Source organism: Anser anser (assembly GCF_964211835.1).
Source record: "Anser anser genome assembly, chromosome: 33".
Lineage (NCBI taxonomy): Eukaryota > Metazoa > Chordata > Aves > Anseriformes > Anatidae > Anser > Anser anser.
In genome coordinates, this window is record NC_139754.1 from 286,906 (window position 1) to 302,754 (window position 15,849).

The 15,849-nt window shown below is 62.4% G+C and overlaps 1 protein-coding gene across 1 annotated transcript; it reads right to left on the reverse strand.

The window, feature by feature from the left end:
* Positions 1 to 5,644: 5,644 nt before the first annotated feature.
* Positions 5,645 to 10,351, reverse strand: LOC310888318 (mucin-3A-like). Its single transcript, XM_083814911.1, has 9 exons — positions 9,816 to 10,351; positions 9,612 to 9,670; positions 9,273 to 9,418; positions 8,733 to 8,798; positions 8,482 to 8,644; positions 8,191 to 8,352; positions 7,829 to 7,920; positions 7,679 to 7,734; positions 5,645 to 7,553 (listed from the first exon to the last, which is right to left on the reverse strand). The coding sequence occupies exons 1-9, from the start codon at positions 9,993 to 9,995 to the stop codon at positions 7,512 to 7,514; spliced, it is 966 nt and encodes a 321-aa protein (XP_083671037.1). The 5' UTR covers positions 9,996 to 10,351; the 3' UTR covers positions 5,645 to 7,511.
* Between the last annotated feature and the right edge of the window lie 5,498 nt (positions 10,352 to 15,849).

Genomic DNA, 15,849 nt, shown 5'->3' on the forward strand with positions numbered 1-15,849 from the left:
GGTCGTGGTGGTGGTAGTGGTCGGGTTCGTAGTGGTGGTGGTCGGGTTCGTCGTAGTGGTGGTCGGGTTCGTAGTGGTGGTGGTCCGAAGCGTGGTGGTGGTGGTGAGTGTGGTTGCGGTGGTGGTGCCAGTGGTGTTCGTGGTTGTGTTGGTGGCACCAGTGGTCATCACGGTGGTGGCTGTGGGACTGGTGGTAGTGCTGGTGCCAGGGGTGGTCATTGTGATGGCTGTGGTGGCAGTTGTTGGGACGGTGGTGGTACCAGGAAAGGTTATGGGGCTGGTGGTGACACTGGTGGTGGTTGTGGAGTTGTTGGTGGCTCCAGAAGCGGTCGTGGGGCTGTTGATGGTCATGGTGACAACTGTGGGGCTGGTGGTGGTGCTGGGAGTGGTTGTGGCATTGGCCGTGGCGCTGGTGGTGGTTGTGGCACCTGTGGTGGTTGCAGTGCTCCCAGGGCTGGTGGTGGTAGCAGGGAAGGTTGTGGATAGGGTGGTGGTGCTGGTGGTGGTCGTGGGGATGGTGGTCGTTCTGGTGGTGGTTGTGGGGCTGTCGGTGGTGCTGAAGGTGATCGTGGCATTGGTTGAGGCACTGATGGTGGTCGTGGAGCTGGTGGTGGTTGTGGGGACACCTGTGATGGTGGTCGTGGAGCTGGCAGTGGTGCTGTACATGGTCGTGGCATTGGTTGAGGCACTGGTGGTGGTCGAGGTGCTGATGGTGGTTGTGGGGCTGGCAGTGGTAGGGGTGGTACCCAGGGTGGTCAAGGGATGGGTGGTGATGAGGGTGGTAGTGTAAGGGAGAATTGTGGTGGTGGTCGGGATTGGGTTGGTCGTGGCTGGGTGGCTAGGGCTGATGGAGGTGGTCGCTGTGGTGTAAAATGCACAAGTGGTGGTGCTGGTCGCGGTGGTGGTTGTGGTGGGGGCCATGGTTGTGGGCACTGAACTCGTGGTTGCTGTGCTAGGATAAGTGGTGGGTGTGGAAGAAATGTCTGGAGAAGTGCTGGTGGCGGTTGTGAGGGCACTGGAGCCAGTGCTCGTGGGGATGCTGGTGGCAGTGCTCGTGGGGAAGCTGGTGGGGGTGGCAGAGGAGTCAGGGGCTGAGGGTGTGACAGAGGAGGTCAGGGTTGAGGCGGAGGCAGAGGAGCCAGGAGTTAAGGTGGAGACAGAGGCAGTTGGGGTAAGGGCAGAGGTGGAGGAGTCAGGGGTCGAGGCGAAGGAGGAGGAGGTCGGAGTTGCGGTCAAAGAGGTGGGGTCCAGGGTCACAGTGGAGGTGGTGGGGTCTGGGGTCACCGTGGAGGAGTCCAGGGTCATCAAGGTGGAGGAGTCTGGAGTTGTTGGGGTGGAAGGGCCTGGGGTCGTTGAGGTGAAAGGGTTTGGGGTCATTAAGGTGGAAGGGTCTGGGGTCATAGAGGTGGAGGGGTCTGGATTCAAGGTGGAAGGGTCCATGGTCGAGGTGGAGGGGTCTGGGGTTGAGGTGGAGGGGTCTGGGGTCGAGGTGGAGGGGTATGGGATCAAGGTGGAGGGGTCCATGGTCGAGGTGGAGGGGTCCAGGGTCGAGGTGGAGGGGTCCGGGGTCGACGTGGAAGGGTCCGGGGTTGAGGTGGAGGGGTCTGGGGTCGAGGTGGAGGAGTCCAGCGTAATCACTGTGGAAGGGTCCGGGGTCGAGGTGGAGGGGTCTGGGGTCAAGGTGGAAGGGTCCATGTTCGAGGTGGAGGGATCTGGGGTCGAGGTGGAAGGGTCTGGGGTCATAGAGGTGGAAGAGTCTGGGGTCGAGGTGGAAGGGTCTGGGGTCATAGAGGTGGAGGGGTCTGGGGTCATAGAGGTGGAGGGGTCTGGGGTTGAGGTGGAGGGGTCTGGGGTTGAGGTGGAGGGGTCTGGGGTCGAGGTGGAAGGGTCCGTGGTTGAGGTGGAGGGGTCTGGGGTGGAGGTAGAGGGGTCCGGAGTCAAGGTAGAGGGGTCTGTGGTCATAGAGGTGGAAGAGTCTGGGGTCGAGGTGGAAGGGTCCGGGGTCATAGAGGTGAAAGGGTCCGTGGTCGAGGTGGAGGGGTCTGGGGTCGAGGTGGAGGGGTCTGGGGTCGAGGTAGAGGGGTCCAGGGTCGAGGTAGAGGGGTCCGGGGTCGAGGTGGAGGGGTCTGGGGTCGAGGTGGAGGGGTCTGGGGTCATAGAGGTGGAGGGGTCCGGGGTCGAGGTAGAGGGGTCCATGGTCGAGGTGGAGGGGTCCGTGGTCGAGGTGGAGGGGTCCGTGGTCGAGGTGGAGGGGTCTGGGGTCGAGGTGGAGGGGTCTGGGGTCGAGGTGGAGGGGTCTGGGGTTGAGGTGGAGGGGTCTGGGGTCGAGGTAGAGGGGTCCGGGGTCAAGGTAGAGGGGTCTGTGGTCATAGAGGTGGAAGAGTCTGGGGTCGAGGTGGAAGGGTCCGTGGTCGAGGTGGAGGGGTCTGGGGTCGAGGTGGAAGGGTCCGGGGTCATAGAGGTGAAAGGGTCCGTGGTCGAGGTGGAAGGGTCCGTGGTCGAGGTGGAGGGGTCTGGTGTTGAGGTGGAGGAGTCCAGGATCATCGAGGTGGAAGGGTCCGTGGTCGAGGTGGAGGGGTCTGTGGTCGAGGTGGAGGGGTCCGTGGTCGAGGTAGAGGGGTCCGGGGTCGAGGTGGAGGGGTCTGGGGTCATAGAGGTGGAAGAGTCTGGGGTCGAGGTGGAAGGGTCCGGGGTCATAGAGGTGAAAGGGTCCGTGGTCGAGGTGGAGGGGTCTGGGGTCGAGGTGGAGGGGTCTGGGGTCGAGGTAGAGGGGTCCAGGGTCGAGGTAGAGGGGTCCGGGGTCGAGGTGGAGGGGTCTGGGGTCGAGGTGGAGGGGTCTGGGGTCATAGAGGTGGAGGGGTCCGGGGTCGAGGTAGAGGGGTCCATGGTCGAGGTGGAGGGGTCCGTGGTCGAGGTGGAGGGGTCCGTGGTCGAGGTGGAGGGGTCTGGGGTCGAGGTGGAGGGGTCTGGGGTCGAGGTGGAGGGGTCTGGGGTTGAGGTGGAGGGGTCTGGGGTCGAGGTAGAGGGGTCCGGGGTCAAGGTAGAGGGGTCTGTGGTCATAGAGGTGGAAGAGTCTGGGGTCGAGGTGGAAGGGTCCGTGGTCGAGGTGGAGGGGTCTGGGGTCGAGGTGGAAGGGTCCGGGGTCATAGAGGTGAAAGGGTCCGTGGTCGAGGTGGAAGGGTCCGTGGTCGAGGTGGAGGGGTCTGGTGTTGAGGTGGAGGAGTCCAGGATCATCGAGGTGGAAGGGTCCGTGGTCGAGGTGGAGGGGTCTGTGGTCGAGGTGGAGGGGTCCGTGGTCGAGGTAGAGGGGTCCGGGGTCGAGGTGGAGGGGTCTGGGGTCGAGGTGGAGGGGTCTGGGGTCATAGAGGTGAAAGGGTCCATGGTCGAGGTGGAGGGGTCCGTGGTCGAGGTGGAGGGGTCCGTGGTCGAGGTGGAGGGGTCTGGGGTCGAGGTGGAGGGGTCTGGGGTGGAGGTAGAGGGGTCCGGAGTCAAGGTAGAGGGGTCTGTGGTCATAGAGGTGGAAGAGTCTGGGGTCGAGGTGGAAGGGTCCGGGGTCATAGAGGTGAAAGGGTCCGTGGTCGAGGTGGAGGGGTCCGTGGTCGAGGTGGAGGGGTCCGTGGTCGAGGTGGAGGGGTCCGGGGTCGAGGTGGAGGGGTCTGGGGTTGAGGTGGAGGGGTCTGGGGTCGAGGTGGAGGGGTCTGGGGTTGAGGTGGAGGGGTCTGGGGTCGAGGTAGAGGGGTCCGGGGTCAAGGTAGAGGGGTCTGTGGTCATAGAGGTGGAAGAGTCTGGGGTCGAGGTGGAAGGGTCCGTGGTCGAGGTGGAGGGGTCTGGGGTCAAGGTGGAAGGGTCCGGGGTCATAGAGGTGAAAGGGTCCGTGGTCGAGGTGGAAGGGTCCGTGGTCGAGGTGGAGGGGTCTGGTGTTGAGGTGGAGGAGTCCAGGATCATCGAGGTGGAAGGGTCCATGGTCGAGGTGGAGGGGTCTGTGGTCGAGGTGGAGGGGTCCGTGGTCGAGGTCGAGGGGTCCGGGGTCAAGGTAGAGGGGTCTGTGGTCATAGAGGTGGAAGAGTCTGGGGTTGAGGTGGAGGGATCTGTGGTCAAGGTAGAGCGGTCTGGGGTCAAGGTGGAAGGGTCCGTGTTCGAGGTGGAGGGGTCTGGGGTCGAGGTGGAGGGGTCCGGGATTGAGGTAGAGGGGTCTGGGGTCGAGGTGGAAGGGTCCGTGTTCGAGGTGGAGGGGTCTGGGGTCGAGGTGGAGGGGTCCGGGATTGAGGTAGAGGGGTCTGGGGTCGAGGTGGAAGGGCCCGTGGTCGAGGTGGAGGGGTCTGGGGTCGAGGTGGAGGGGTCCGGGATTGAGGTAGAGGGGTCTGGGGTCGAGGTGGAGGGGTCTGGGGTCGAGGTGGAGGGGTCTGTGGTCGAGGTGGAGGGGTCCGGGATTGAGGTAGAGGGGTCCGGGGTTGAGGTGGAGGGGTCCAGGGTTGAGGTGGAGGAGTCCAGGGTCATCGAGGTGGAGGGGTCCGCGGTCGAGGTGGAGGGGTCCGCGGTCGAGGTGGAGGGGTCTGGGGTCGAGGTAGAGGGGTCCGGGATTGAGGTAGAGGGGTCCGTGGTCGAGGTGGAAGGGTCCGTGGTCGAGGTGGAGGGGTCTGGGGTCGAGGTGGAGGGGTCCGGGATTGAGGTAGAGGGGTCCGGGGTTGAGGTGGAGGGGTCCGGGGTTGAGGTGGAGGAGTCCAGGGTCATCGAGGTGGAGGGGTCCGGGATTGAGGTGGAGGGGTCTGGGGTTGAGGTGGAAGGGTCCGGGATTGAGGTGGAGGGGTCCGGGGTTGAGGTGGAGGGGTCCGGGGCCCAGGTGGAGGGGTCTCGGGTTGAGGTAGAGGGGTCTGGGGTCGAGGTGGAGGGGTCTGTGGTCGAGGTGGAGGGGTCAGGGGTTGAGGTGGAGGGGTCCAGAGTTGTCACGGCAGAGGGGTCTGGAGCTGTCACAGCGGAGGGGTCCTTGGTTGAGGTGGAGGGGTCTGGGGTCGTCACGGTGGAGGGCTCCGGGTTGGTGGTGGAGGGATCTGGGGTTGAGGCAGAGGGGTCCAGGGTTGTCAAGGTGGAGGGGTCCGGGATTGAGGTAGAGGGGTCTGGGGTCGAGGTGGAGGTGTCCGGGGTCGAGGTGGAGGGGTCTGGGGTTGAGGTGGAGGAGTCCAGGGTCATCAAGGTGGAAGGGTCCGTGGTCGAGGTGGAGGGGTCTTGGGTCGAGGTGGAGAGGTCTGGGGTCGAGGTGGAGGGGTCTGGGGTTGAGGTAGAGGGGTCTGGGGTCAAGGTGGAAGGGTCCGTTGTCGAGGTGGAGGGGTCCGGGGTCGAGGTGGAGGGGTCCAGGGTTGTCATGGCAGAGGGGTCCGTGGTCGTGGCAGAGGGGTCTGGGGTCGTCAAGGCAGAGGGGTCTGGGGTTGAGGTGGAGGGCTTCGGAGTCGTCACTGTGGAGGGGTCTGGTGTCGAGGCAGAGGGGTCTGGTGTTGAAGTGGAGGAGTCCGGGATCATCGAGGTGGAGGGGTCTGGGGTTGTCAAGGTGGAGGGGTCTGGGGTCGAGGCAGAAGGGTCTGGGGTCGAGGCGGAAGGGTCTGCGGTCATCAAAGTGGTGGCAGAGGGGTCCGGGGTTGCGGAAGAGGGGTCCTTGGTTGTGGTGGAGCTATCCGGGGTCAAGGTGGAGGGGTCCGGGGTCATCAAGGTGGAGGGGCTCAGGGTTGAAGCGGAGGGGTCCGGGGTTGTTGTGGTGGAGGGGTCCAGGGTTGAGGTGGAGGTGTCTGGGGTTGAGGCGGAGGAAGGGTCTGGAGTTGTTGCAGTGGAGGGGTCTGGGGTTGTTGCAGCAGAGGGGTCCAGGGTCACAGTGGAGGTGTCCGGGGTCGTCAAGGTGGAGGCGGAGCGGTCCGGGGTCATGGTGGAGGGGACCAGGGTCGCGGTGGAGGGATCCAGGGTTGTTGCGGTGGAGGTGTCTGTGGTTGTCAAGGTGGAGGGATCCAGGGTTGCGGTGGAGGGATCTGGGGTCGTGGTGGAGAGGTCCAGTGTCATCGCGGTGGAGGGGTCCGGTGTCGTGGCAGAGGTGGTGGTGGTCAGTGTTGAGGTGGTGATGGGGGAGTTGGAGCGGGAGGAGAAGCAGTGAAAGGTTAAGGTTGTGCACGTTGTGCTGCAGCCTGTGGGCACAGCGCGTGTGGCTCAGCCGTGCGGCCTCCCTTCCTCTCACCCTTGATCAGAGCTGGGTGAGACCTCCCCTCATCGTCCCCCTTCTCTGCAACCCTCGGTCTTGCAGCTTCGACCTCCAGCTCGCAGCCCTGCGATCCTCCCCAGCCCGTCCTGAGCCTGCCTTCTACATTTGCCCCCTCCGGCCTCGCCTGCAGCCTCACGGCCTCCACCCTCGACTTCACACTTTCAGTTTCTCCTCCCCTTTCACTTTCTTCCCACGCCCTTTCCGTGCCCGTTTGCACACCCGTGGGGTGTGCAAGGAGCGGTGGGGTGAGGACACGTGTGTGTGTACCTCCAGGGCTTCACATAGGGACAGGGACAGCCAGGAGGACAAATTCTTGGCCTCCACTCCCCCTTGTCACTGCCATGGCCCTGGGGCAGGGATCTGTGGGGTGTCCCCCTCCCCATCCCCAATGTCTTTGTCCCCATCCTTGTCCCCGTCCCCCTCCCCAATGTCCCTGTCCCTGTCCCCACCAGGACGGTGCCACCCCAGGCCGTGGAGGCCGGTTCCCCCCTGAGCCTCCCCAACACACCCCGAGGAGATGCTCCAGGGGAGGCTGCCCCCTCCTGCCCCCCAGATCTGTGTTTCAGTGCCCCCTGCCCAGGCTGCACTCACCCACTGCAACCCCGCGGAGGAGGAGGAGGAAGAGGAGGAGGAAGGCCTGGGTGCAAGACCCCATCTTGGCAACCCCCAGCCCCGTGGCGCTGCCAGCAGCATCCCGGTGCGGAGGCATACCTGGGGCAGGAGTGGCAGTGGGGAACTTTGCCCCTCTGCAGGGAGGAGCCGCGCATCCATGCCTGGGGTTGCCCCAGGGCAAGGAATTAACAGCCCCAGGCATGCTGGAGTCATCCCAGTACAAACCAGTGCCACTGGTGACTGGGTAGTTGTTTATGGGGAATTGGAGCAGGTCCGGCCATCCCTGTACAAACCAGTGACACCAGTGACTTGACAGTTATTTATTTGAATTGGAAAGGGTCCAGCCCTATGCAGGGGGAAGGGGGGGGTCCTGACCCTTAAAGGGACCTGTGGGGGGAAGGGGGAACACCCTGGAAATGACATCATGGCCCCCCAAAGTGAGGTCATCACCAGGAGAGCAAGGCCGGGACCAGTATGTGCAAGCAGAGGTGGGGGCCAAATGAAATGCTACAGGAAGGGTGGGGGTCGTGACCCTAAAAGGCAGGGCCACAATCCCCAACTTGAGGTCATGACCCCCCCCCAAAAGCAGGGGGGGTATCCCAAAGTGCTGTGTGGGTCCGGGGGGGGGGGGGGCAGCCGACTGGTGTCCCCCGCTCCCTGCTCAGAGCTGTGTGGCGATCCTCTCCGGCCTCTGGATCTGGACCTGGGGGGGTGAGGTCGAGGTTAAGGAGGGGGGGAGTCACATGGTGAGGTCATGAGAGGGGTGGGGGTGCTACCCTATGTGTCCCCCCACCCATGTACCCCCGCTCAGGTGGGTGGGGGACCTACCTGTGCTGAGGTGTCCACGGACTGCAGGTCAACCCGCATGGTGTCCTCATGGGCACCTGTGGGGTGAAGGAGCTCAACGGGGGTGCCCCGGCTGGGGGTCCCACCAACCCCCCATCCCAGAAGTGTGTTCCCTCCCCCCCAGCCCCATACCTTCATTCTGGATGGTGAAGCCCCCAGGGAGGCTCCAGTTTTCATCCTCTTCCTCATACCAGTGCTGCTTAGTCTCCGTCAGGTCACTGGACCTGGGGGGCATAGAGGCTGTGTCATAGGAAGTGGGCCTGGAGGCAACTGGGGAGGTCTTGGAGGCACCAGGGGTGCAAAGCCCTGCTCCATCAGGACCACCAGAGGTGGGGGCTAAGCACCATGGATGGGTGCACTTGAGGACTTCCACAGATGGAGACTCTATAACTGGAGACTCCATGGAGGACCTCCATGGGCTGAGGAGGACCTCTACTTGTGGAGGTCCTCCCATGCCTACTGCCTCCCCCTCCCATCCCACGGAGTTTCCCCACCTGTCCGACAACTTCTGCCTCTTGGCCCTGAAGAGGAAGGCGGCGAGGATGAAGATGACCAAGCACAAGGCTGCCACGGCCAGGCCCATGCCCACGGCCATCTTGCTGACCCGGCTCTTGCACCGATTGCCCTGGTACCAGTAGAGGTTGGTCTCACGGCAGCTGTGGGGAGGAGATGTGGGGCTGAGCGCGGTGCCGAGACCCCCAGCCCGGCCCCTAGTCCTTTGGTAGGGCCAAGAGCCCCCGTCAGGGCCCTGGAGGTGTCCCTGGGGGTGTCCCCATGGTACTTACAAGCACTGGGGGCCGCTCAGGGTGAGCTGGCACTGCCCCTCGTTGCAGTCGATGGCGCTGGCGGTGTTGACCGAGCAGTTGGACACACAGCTGAGGCCGCTTTTGGTGGTGTTGGGGTAGTAGAAGTCCTCGAAGCCCTTGGGTGCGACCTGGTGGCAATACGCTGCGAAGGGAACAAGGGTTGGCCAGGGGGAGATGCCCCTGGACCCCAACCCATGGTTTACCACAAAGAACCCACCCCACGGGCTTACCTGTTGCGTTGAACTCAAATGAGGGTTGGGTGATCGTCACTTCGGAGGCGTTGAAGCAGAAGCTGCCTGGGAAGGAGAGGGAGAGGCTGCTTGGAAGAGCCCCCGGGCCTCAGGGGTCCTCAGGGCCCCAACCCTGTCCCCGGAGGCCCCAACCCTGTCCCCGGAGGCCCCAACTCTGCCCCAGGCCTAGGCCTGAATGGATCCCCAGGGCCTCAACCATGTCCAGGAGTCCTCAACCCTGTCCAAAGGGCCCCAAGCTTGTCCCCAGAGGCCACAACCTTGTCCCCAAGGCCTAGGCCCAAATGGTTCCCCAGGGCCCCAACCCTATCCTCGGAACACTTCAACCATGCCCCCAAGGCCTAGGCCCAAAGGGGTCCCAAGGGCTCCAACCCTGTCATGGAGGACACAACCCCGTCATGGATGGCCCCAATCCCTTCATGGAGGGCCCCAACCCTGTCCCTGGGGGTCCCAACCCCAACATGAAGGACCCAACCCCATCCCTGGGGACCCCAACCCTGTCCCTGGGGGACAGAGGCTCACTGTTGTCAGTGCAGTTTTCCTGATGGGCCGCTGCTTGGACAATCTCCTCCTTCACATTCTTGGTGACATTATTGATCTTCTCTGTGGTATCAGCGGTCACCAGCAGAGCGACGATGACAGCGTGATCCACCACGATGCTGCCCGGCCTGAGGGGACACCCCAATGCCCGTTGGTGTAGCCTCAATGCCAGTTGGAGCACCCCAATACCAGCTGGAACACCCCAATGCCCACTGGAGCACCTCAATGGCAATCAGAGGACCCCAATGCCCACTGGAGCACCCCAATGGCAGTTAGAGCACCCCAAAACCCTCTCCCAGGGGCCAGCAGCCCAACACTCACGACAGACTTAGGATCTCGATGCCCTGGTAGCCTTCAATGTTGCGGTAGAAGACGTCCATCTGGAAGAGAAGGAGGCTGCAGGCTGGGTATCAGGGCCCCGCTCCCTTCCCTCTCATGTTCCTTCCCCACCTCGGGGATCCCACAAACAAGCACACCCCTAACAAGGACGGAGAAGACCCCATGGGGGAACGAGCAGTGTCTCACCTGCTGGGTGAAGCTGCGGACGAAGTTCTGGTAGGTGTTGGAGCTTTTGTTTCGGAGGTCCTCGGAGAACTCCTGGTTGGTGACCCGCAGCTCCACGCTCACAGACACGTTGGTCTCTTTGGGAGAAGGCAGGAGATGAGACTCAGGATCAGGAGATGACAACCCCAGCACCCTGGGCATTGCTGCTGAGCCCTGCAGGGCACTAACAAGCCTTAGCGGCCCCAACCAGCCTCACCTGGGCCCTCCAGCCTCTGCTTATTGCTGCAAGAGGGAGCATTTAAGGGCAGGCCCCCAGGCCTCTGGAGCTGTGCTAAGGGGGGGCCTGCTCCTGATCTGCTTCTGGCTGCTGCTTGGACCTCAGCTGTAGTTCCCTGCCCTATGCTTCTGCCTGCACCTTTGAGTGCTGTGGGAGTGGTTGTGATGGTTGAAGAACTCCTTACCCACATCTTTGGGTGCTCCAGGACAAGGCACTGGTTGGAGCACTCCTTACCCACACCTTTGAGTGCTGTAGGACCTTGTGCTGGTTGGGAAACACCTTGCCCACAACGCTGGGTGCCCCAGGATAACACCATTGTTGGTGAACTGAATGAACCTTTGGGTGCTGTGGACCCATGCCCTGCTTGAAATCCATGCCCATAGTCACTCCTGACTCCCCATCCCCGTGAGGAAGCCCCCCTCCTGGTTCTCCCCAGAAGATTTCACCCCCCGCCCCCACCATGGGCTGGAGGTGGGTGCAGACGGCTCCCTACCAGCTTTGGTCTCGATGCTGTTCTCGCCGTAACTGCAGGTGCTGCCCGTGTATCCCGGGGGGCACACGCAGTGGCCGTTGACCCAAGTGCCTCCGTTTTCGCAGATCCCTGGAAAAGACCAGGTGAGGTGGGGTTGGGAGTTGTGGGGTGAGGAACCTGCCCTGGGGGCAGCCAAAGGTGGGAGGGGTGGTACCTGGGGCGGTCGTGGTGGTCGTGGTGGTGGTCGTGGTGGTGGTCGGATGCGTAGTGGTGGTGGTAGTGGTCACGGCGGTGGTCGGGTGCGTGGTGATTGTTGTTGGGTGCGTGGTGGTTCTGGGGAGTGTGGTGGTGGTCAGCTGGTTGGTGGTGGTGGGGAGCATGGTGGTGGTGGGGAGTGTGGTGGTGCTGGTTGGCTGGGTGTTGGTGGTGTTGGCTGGGTGCGTGGAGGTGGGGAGTGTGGTGGTGGAGGTGGGGAGTGTGGAGGTGGGGAGTGTGGTGGTGGTGGTTGGGAGTGTGGTGGTGAGGAGTGTGGTGGTTGTGGGGGAGAGTGTGGTAGTGGTGGGGAGCGTGGTGGTGGTGCTGGTTGGCTGGGTGTTGGTGTTGGCTGGGTGCGTGGTGGTGGTGGTCAGTGTGGTGGTGGGGAGAGTGCTGGTGGTGGTGGTGGTGGTGGGGAGAGTGCTGGGGGCAGTGGGAAGAGTGGTGGAGGTCGGATGCGTGATGGTGCTGGGGAGCGTGGTGGTGGTTGTTAGGTGTGTGGTGGTCAGGGCTGAAGGTGAGGCGAAGGAGTCAGAAGTTGGGGCACTAATGGAGGAGGTCAGGACTGAAGCGGTTACCAAGGAGGTAGGGCTTGAGGTGGTGACAGAGGGTGCTGGAGTAGAGGCGGTTGTGGAGGAAGTTGGGCTCGAGGCAGTGAAGGAAGACATTGGGCTTGAGGCCATGACGGTGGAGATAGCGCTTGAGGTGGATGCCCAGGAAGTTGGGATCAAAGCAGTTGTAGAAGAGGTCGTGTTGAAAAAAACAACGGAGGAGGGCAGGCTTAAGGAGGTTGTGCTCAAGACGGTAAAAGAAGACGTTTCGAGTAAATTGGTTGCAATGGAGCTTAGCATCGAGGAGGTGGCAGAGGAGGTTGGGTTGGTGGTTGTGGTTGTGGAGGTGGTGAAGGCGGTGCTCAAGGATGTTGGACTTGAGGCTGTGACCCAGGAGGTTGAGGTCGAGGCAGTGTAAGTGGAGGACGGGTTCGAGGTGGTGACAGTGGTTTCCAGACTTGAGGAGGATGCAGAGGATTTGGATGTTGAGGCCGTGCCCGAGGTTGTTGGACTTGAGCCGGTGTCAGAGGATGTGGAAGTCAAGTCGGCGACCGAGGAGGCCGAGGTTGAGGTGGTGGGAGTGGAGGACGGTGTCGAGGCCGTGACAGAAGATTTCCGAGTCGAGGCGGTTGCTGAGGAGATTGAGGTCGAGTCCGTGAGTGAGGCTGTGGAAGCCGAGCTGGTGACGAAGGATTTCGTTGTGGAGGTGGTGACAATAGAGGTTGGGAAACTGGAGGTGCTGACAGTGGAGGACGGGCTCGAGGAGGTAGCAGAGGATGCTGGACTGCAGGCTGCTGAGGAGGAGGTCGGGTTGGTGGTGGCTGTGGAGGAGATCGAGGCTACGCCTGAGGATGTTGGACTCGAGGCCATGTCCGAGGATGTTGGAGTAGAGGCAGTGACCGAGGAGGTTGAGGTGGAGGCCGTTTGAGTAGAGGACGGGCTCGAGGTAATAACAGAGGCTGCTGGACTCGAGGCTGCTGAGGACAATGTTGTGGTGGTGGTGGTTGTGGAGGTGGTGAAGGCCGTGCTGGAGGGTGTAGGAGTTGAGGCGGTGACCGAGGAGGTTGAGGTGGAGGCCATGTGAGTGGAAGACGGGCTCGAGGAGGTACGAGAGGATGCTGGACTGGAGGCTGCTGAGGAGGAGGTCGGGTTGGTGGTGGCTGTGGAGGAGATCGAGGCTACGCCTGAGGATGTTGGACTTGAGACCGTGTCTGAGGATGTTGGACTAGTGGCAGTGACCGAGGATGTTGAAGTCGAGGCCTGGACTGAGGAGGTTGGACTAGATGCGCTGACCGAGGAGGTTGAGGTTGAGGTGGTGGGAGTGGAGGACGGTGTCGAGGCCGTGACAGAAGATTGCAGAGTCGAGGCGGTTGCTGAAGAGATTGAGGTCGAGGCCGTGAGTGAGGCTGTGGAAGCTGAGGTGGTGACGAAGGAGGTCGGGGTGGAGGTGGTGACAATAGAGGTTGGGAAACTGGAGGTGCTGACAGTGGAGGACGGGCTCGAGGAGGTAGCAGAGGATGCTGGACTGGAGGCTGCTGAGGAGGAGGTCGGGTTGGTGGTGGCTGTGGAGGAGATCGAGGCTACGCCTGAGGATGTTGGACTCGAGACCGTGTCCGAGGATGTTGGAGTAGAGGCGGTGACCGAGGAGGTTGAGGTGGAGGCCGTTTGAGTAGAGGACGGGCTCGAGGTAATAACAGAGGCTGCTGGACTCGAGGCTGCTGAGGAGGATGTTGTGGTGGTGGTGGTTGTGGAGGTGGTGAAGGCCGTGCTGGAGGGTGTAGGAGTTGAGGCGGTGACCGAGGAGGTTGAGGTGGAGGCCATGTGAGTGGAAGACGGGCTCGAGGAGGTATCAGAGAATGCTGGACTGGAGGCTGCTGAGGAGGAGGTCGGGTTGGTGGTGGTGGTTGTGGAGGTGGTCAAGGCCGTGCTCGAGGATGTTGGACTTGCGGCTGTGACCCAGGAGGTGGAGGTCGATGCAGTGTAATTGGAGGACGGGCTCGAGGTGGTGACAGTGGTTTCCAGACTTGAGGAGGATGCAGAGGATGTGGATGTCAAGGTCGTGCCCGAGGTTGTTGGACTTGAGGCCGGGACAGAGGATGTGGAAGTCAAGTCGGCGACCGAGGAGGCCGAGGTTGAGGTGGTGGGAGTGGAGGACGGTGTCGAGGCCGTGACAGAAGATTGCAGAGTCGAGGCGGTTGAGGAGGAGATTGAGGTCGAGGCCGTGAGTGACGCTGTGGAAGCCGAGCTGGTGACGAAGGAGGTCGGGGTGGAGGTGGTGACAATAGAGGTTGGGAAACTGGAGGTGCTGACAGTGGAGGACGGGCTCGAGGAGGTAGCAGAGGATGCTGGACTGGAGGCTGCTGAGGACGATGTTGTGGTGGTGGTGGTTGTGGAGGTGGTGAAGGCCGTGCTGGAGGGTGTAGGAGTAGAGGCGGTGACCGAGGAGGTTGAGGTGGAGGCCATGTGAGTGGAAGACGGGCTCGAGGAGGTACGAAAGTATGCTGGACTGGAGGCTGCTGAGGAGGAGGTCGGGTTGGTGGTGGCTGTGGAGGAGATCGTGGCTACGCCTGAGGATGTTGGACTTGGGGCCGTGTCCGAGGATGTTGGACTAGAGGCGGTGACCGAGGAGGTTGAAGTTGAGGCCGTGTGAGTAGAGGATGGGCTCGTGGTGGTGACCGAGGATTCCAGACTCGAGAAGGTTGTGGAGGAGGTCGAGGCCGTGCCCGAGGATGTTGATCTTGAGGCCGGGACTGAGGAGGTTGGACTAGATGCGCTGACCGAGAAGGTTGAGGTGGTGGGAGTGGAGGACGGTGTCGAGGCCGTGACAGAAGATTGCAGAGTCGAGGCGGTTGCTGAAGAGATTGGGGTTGAGGCCGTGAGTGAGGCTGTGGAAGCTGAGGTGGTGACGAAGGAGGTCGGGGTGGAGGTGGTGACAATAGAGGTTGGGAAACTGGAGGTGCTGACAGTGAAGGACGGGCTCGAGGAGGTAGCAGAGGATGCTGGACTGGAGGCTGCTGAGGAGGAGGTCGGGTTGGTGGTGGTGGTTGGGGAGGTGGTCAAGGCCGTGCTCGAGTATGTAGGACTTGAGGCTGTGACCCAGGATGTGGAGGTCGAGGCAGTGTAATTGGAGGACGGGCTCGAGGTGGTGACAGTGGTTTCCAGACTTGAGGAGGATGCAGAGGATGTGGATGTCGAGGCCGTGCCCGAGGTTGTTGGACTTGAGGCGGTGACAGAGGATGTGGAAGTCAAGTCGGCGACCGAGGAGGCCGAGGTTGAGGTGGTGGGAGTGGAGGACGGTGTCGAGGCCGTGACAGAAGATTTCCGAGTCGAGGCGGTTGCTGAGGAGATTGAGGTCGAGGCCGTGAGTGAGGCTGTGGAAGCCGAGCTGCTGACGAAGGATTTCGTTGTGGAGGTGGTGACAATAGAGGTTGGGAAACTGGAGGTGCTCACAGTGGAGGACGGGCTCGAGGAGGTACCGGAGGATGCTGGACTGGAGGCTGCTGAGGAGGAGGTCGGGTTGGTGGTGGCTGTGGAGGAGATCGAGGCTACGCCTGAGGATGTTGGACTCGAGGCCGTGTTCGAGGATGTTGGACTAGAGGCAGTGACCGAGGATGTTGAAGTCGAGACCGTGTGAGTGGAGGACGGGCTCGTGGTGGTGACCGAGGATTCCAGACTCGAGAAGGTTGTGGAGGAGGTCGAGGCTGTGCCCGAGGATGTTGAACTTGAGGCCGGGACTGAGGAGGTTGGACTAGATGCGCTGACCGAGGAGGCCGAGGTTGAGGTGGTGGGAGTGGAGGACGGTTTCGAGGCCGTGACAGAGGATTGCAGACTCGAGGTGGTTGAGGAGGAAATTGAGGTCGAGGCTGTGAGTGAGGCTGTGGAAGCCGAGCTGGTGACGAAGGAGGTCGGGGTGGAGGTGGTGACAATAGAGGCTGGGAAACTGGAGGTGCTGACAGTGGAGGACGGGCTCGAGGAGGTACCGGAGGATGCTGGACTGGAGGCTGCTGAGGAGGAGGTCGGGTTGGTGGTGGCTGTGGAGGAGATCGAGGCTACGCCTGAGGATGTTGGACTTGAGGCCGTGTCCGAGGATGTTGGAGTAGAGGCGGTGACCGAGGAGGTTGAGGTCGAGGCTGTTTGAGTGGAGGACGGGCTCGAGGATATAACAGAGGCTGCTGGACTCGAGGCTGCTGAGGAGGATGTTGTGGTGGTGGTGGTTGTGGAGGTGGTCAAGGCCGTGCTCGAGGATGTAGGACTTGAGGCCGAGACCCAGGAGGTTGAGGTCGAGGCAGTGTAAGTGGAGGACGGGCTCGAGGTAATAACAGAGGCTGCTGGACTCGAGGCTGCTGAGGACGATGGTGTGGTGGTGGTGGCCGTGGAGGTGGTGAAGGCCGTGCTGGAGGGTGCAGGAGTTGAGGCGGTGACCGAGGAGGTTGAGGTGGAGTAAATATGAGTGGAAGACGGGCTCGAGGAGGTACGAGAGGATGCTGGACTGGAGGCTGC

What these genes read in the sequence shown, in the direction of transcription:
- LOC310888318 (XM_083814911.1), bottom strand. Translation starts at nt 9,995, where the DNA reads ATGCCCAGGGTGCTGGGGTTGTCATCTCCTGATCCTGAGTCTCATCTC. An exon ending in ATCGAGATCCTAAGTCTGTC is followed by an intron (nt 9,419 to 9,611) that starts GTGAGTGTTGGG and finishes GTGTCCCCTCAG; the next exon opens with GCCGGGCAGCATCGTGGTGG. An exon ending in AGGCAGAAGTTGTCGGACAG is followed by an intron (nt 7,921 to 8,190) that starts GTGGGGAAACTC and finishes TATGCCCCCCAG; the next exon opens with GTCCAGTGACCTGACGGAGA.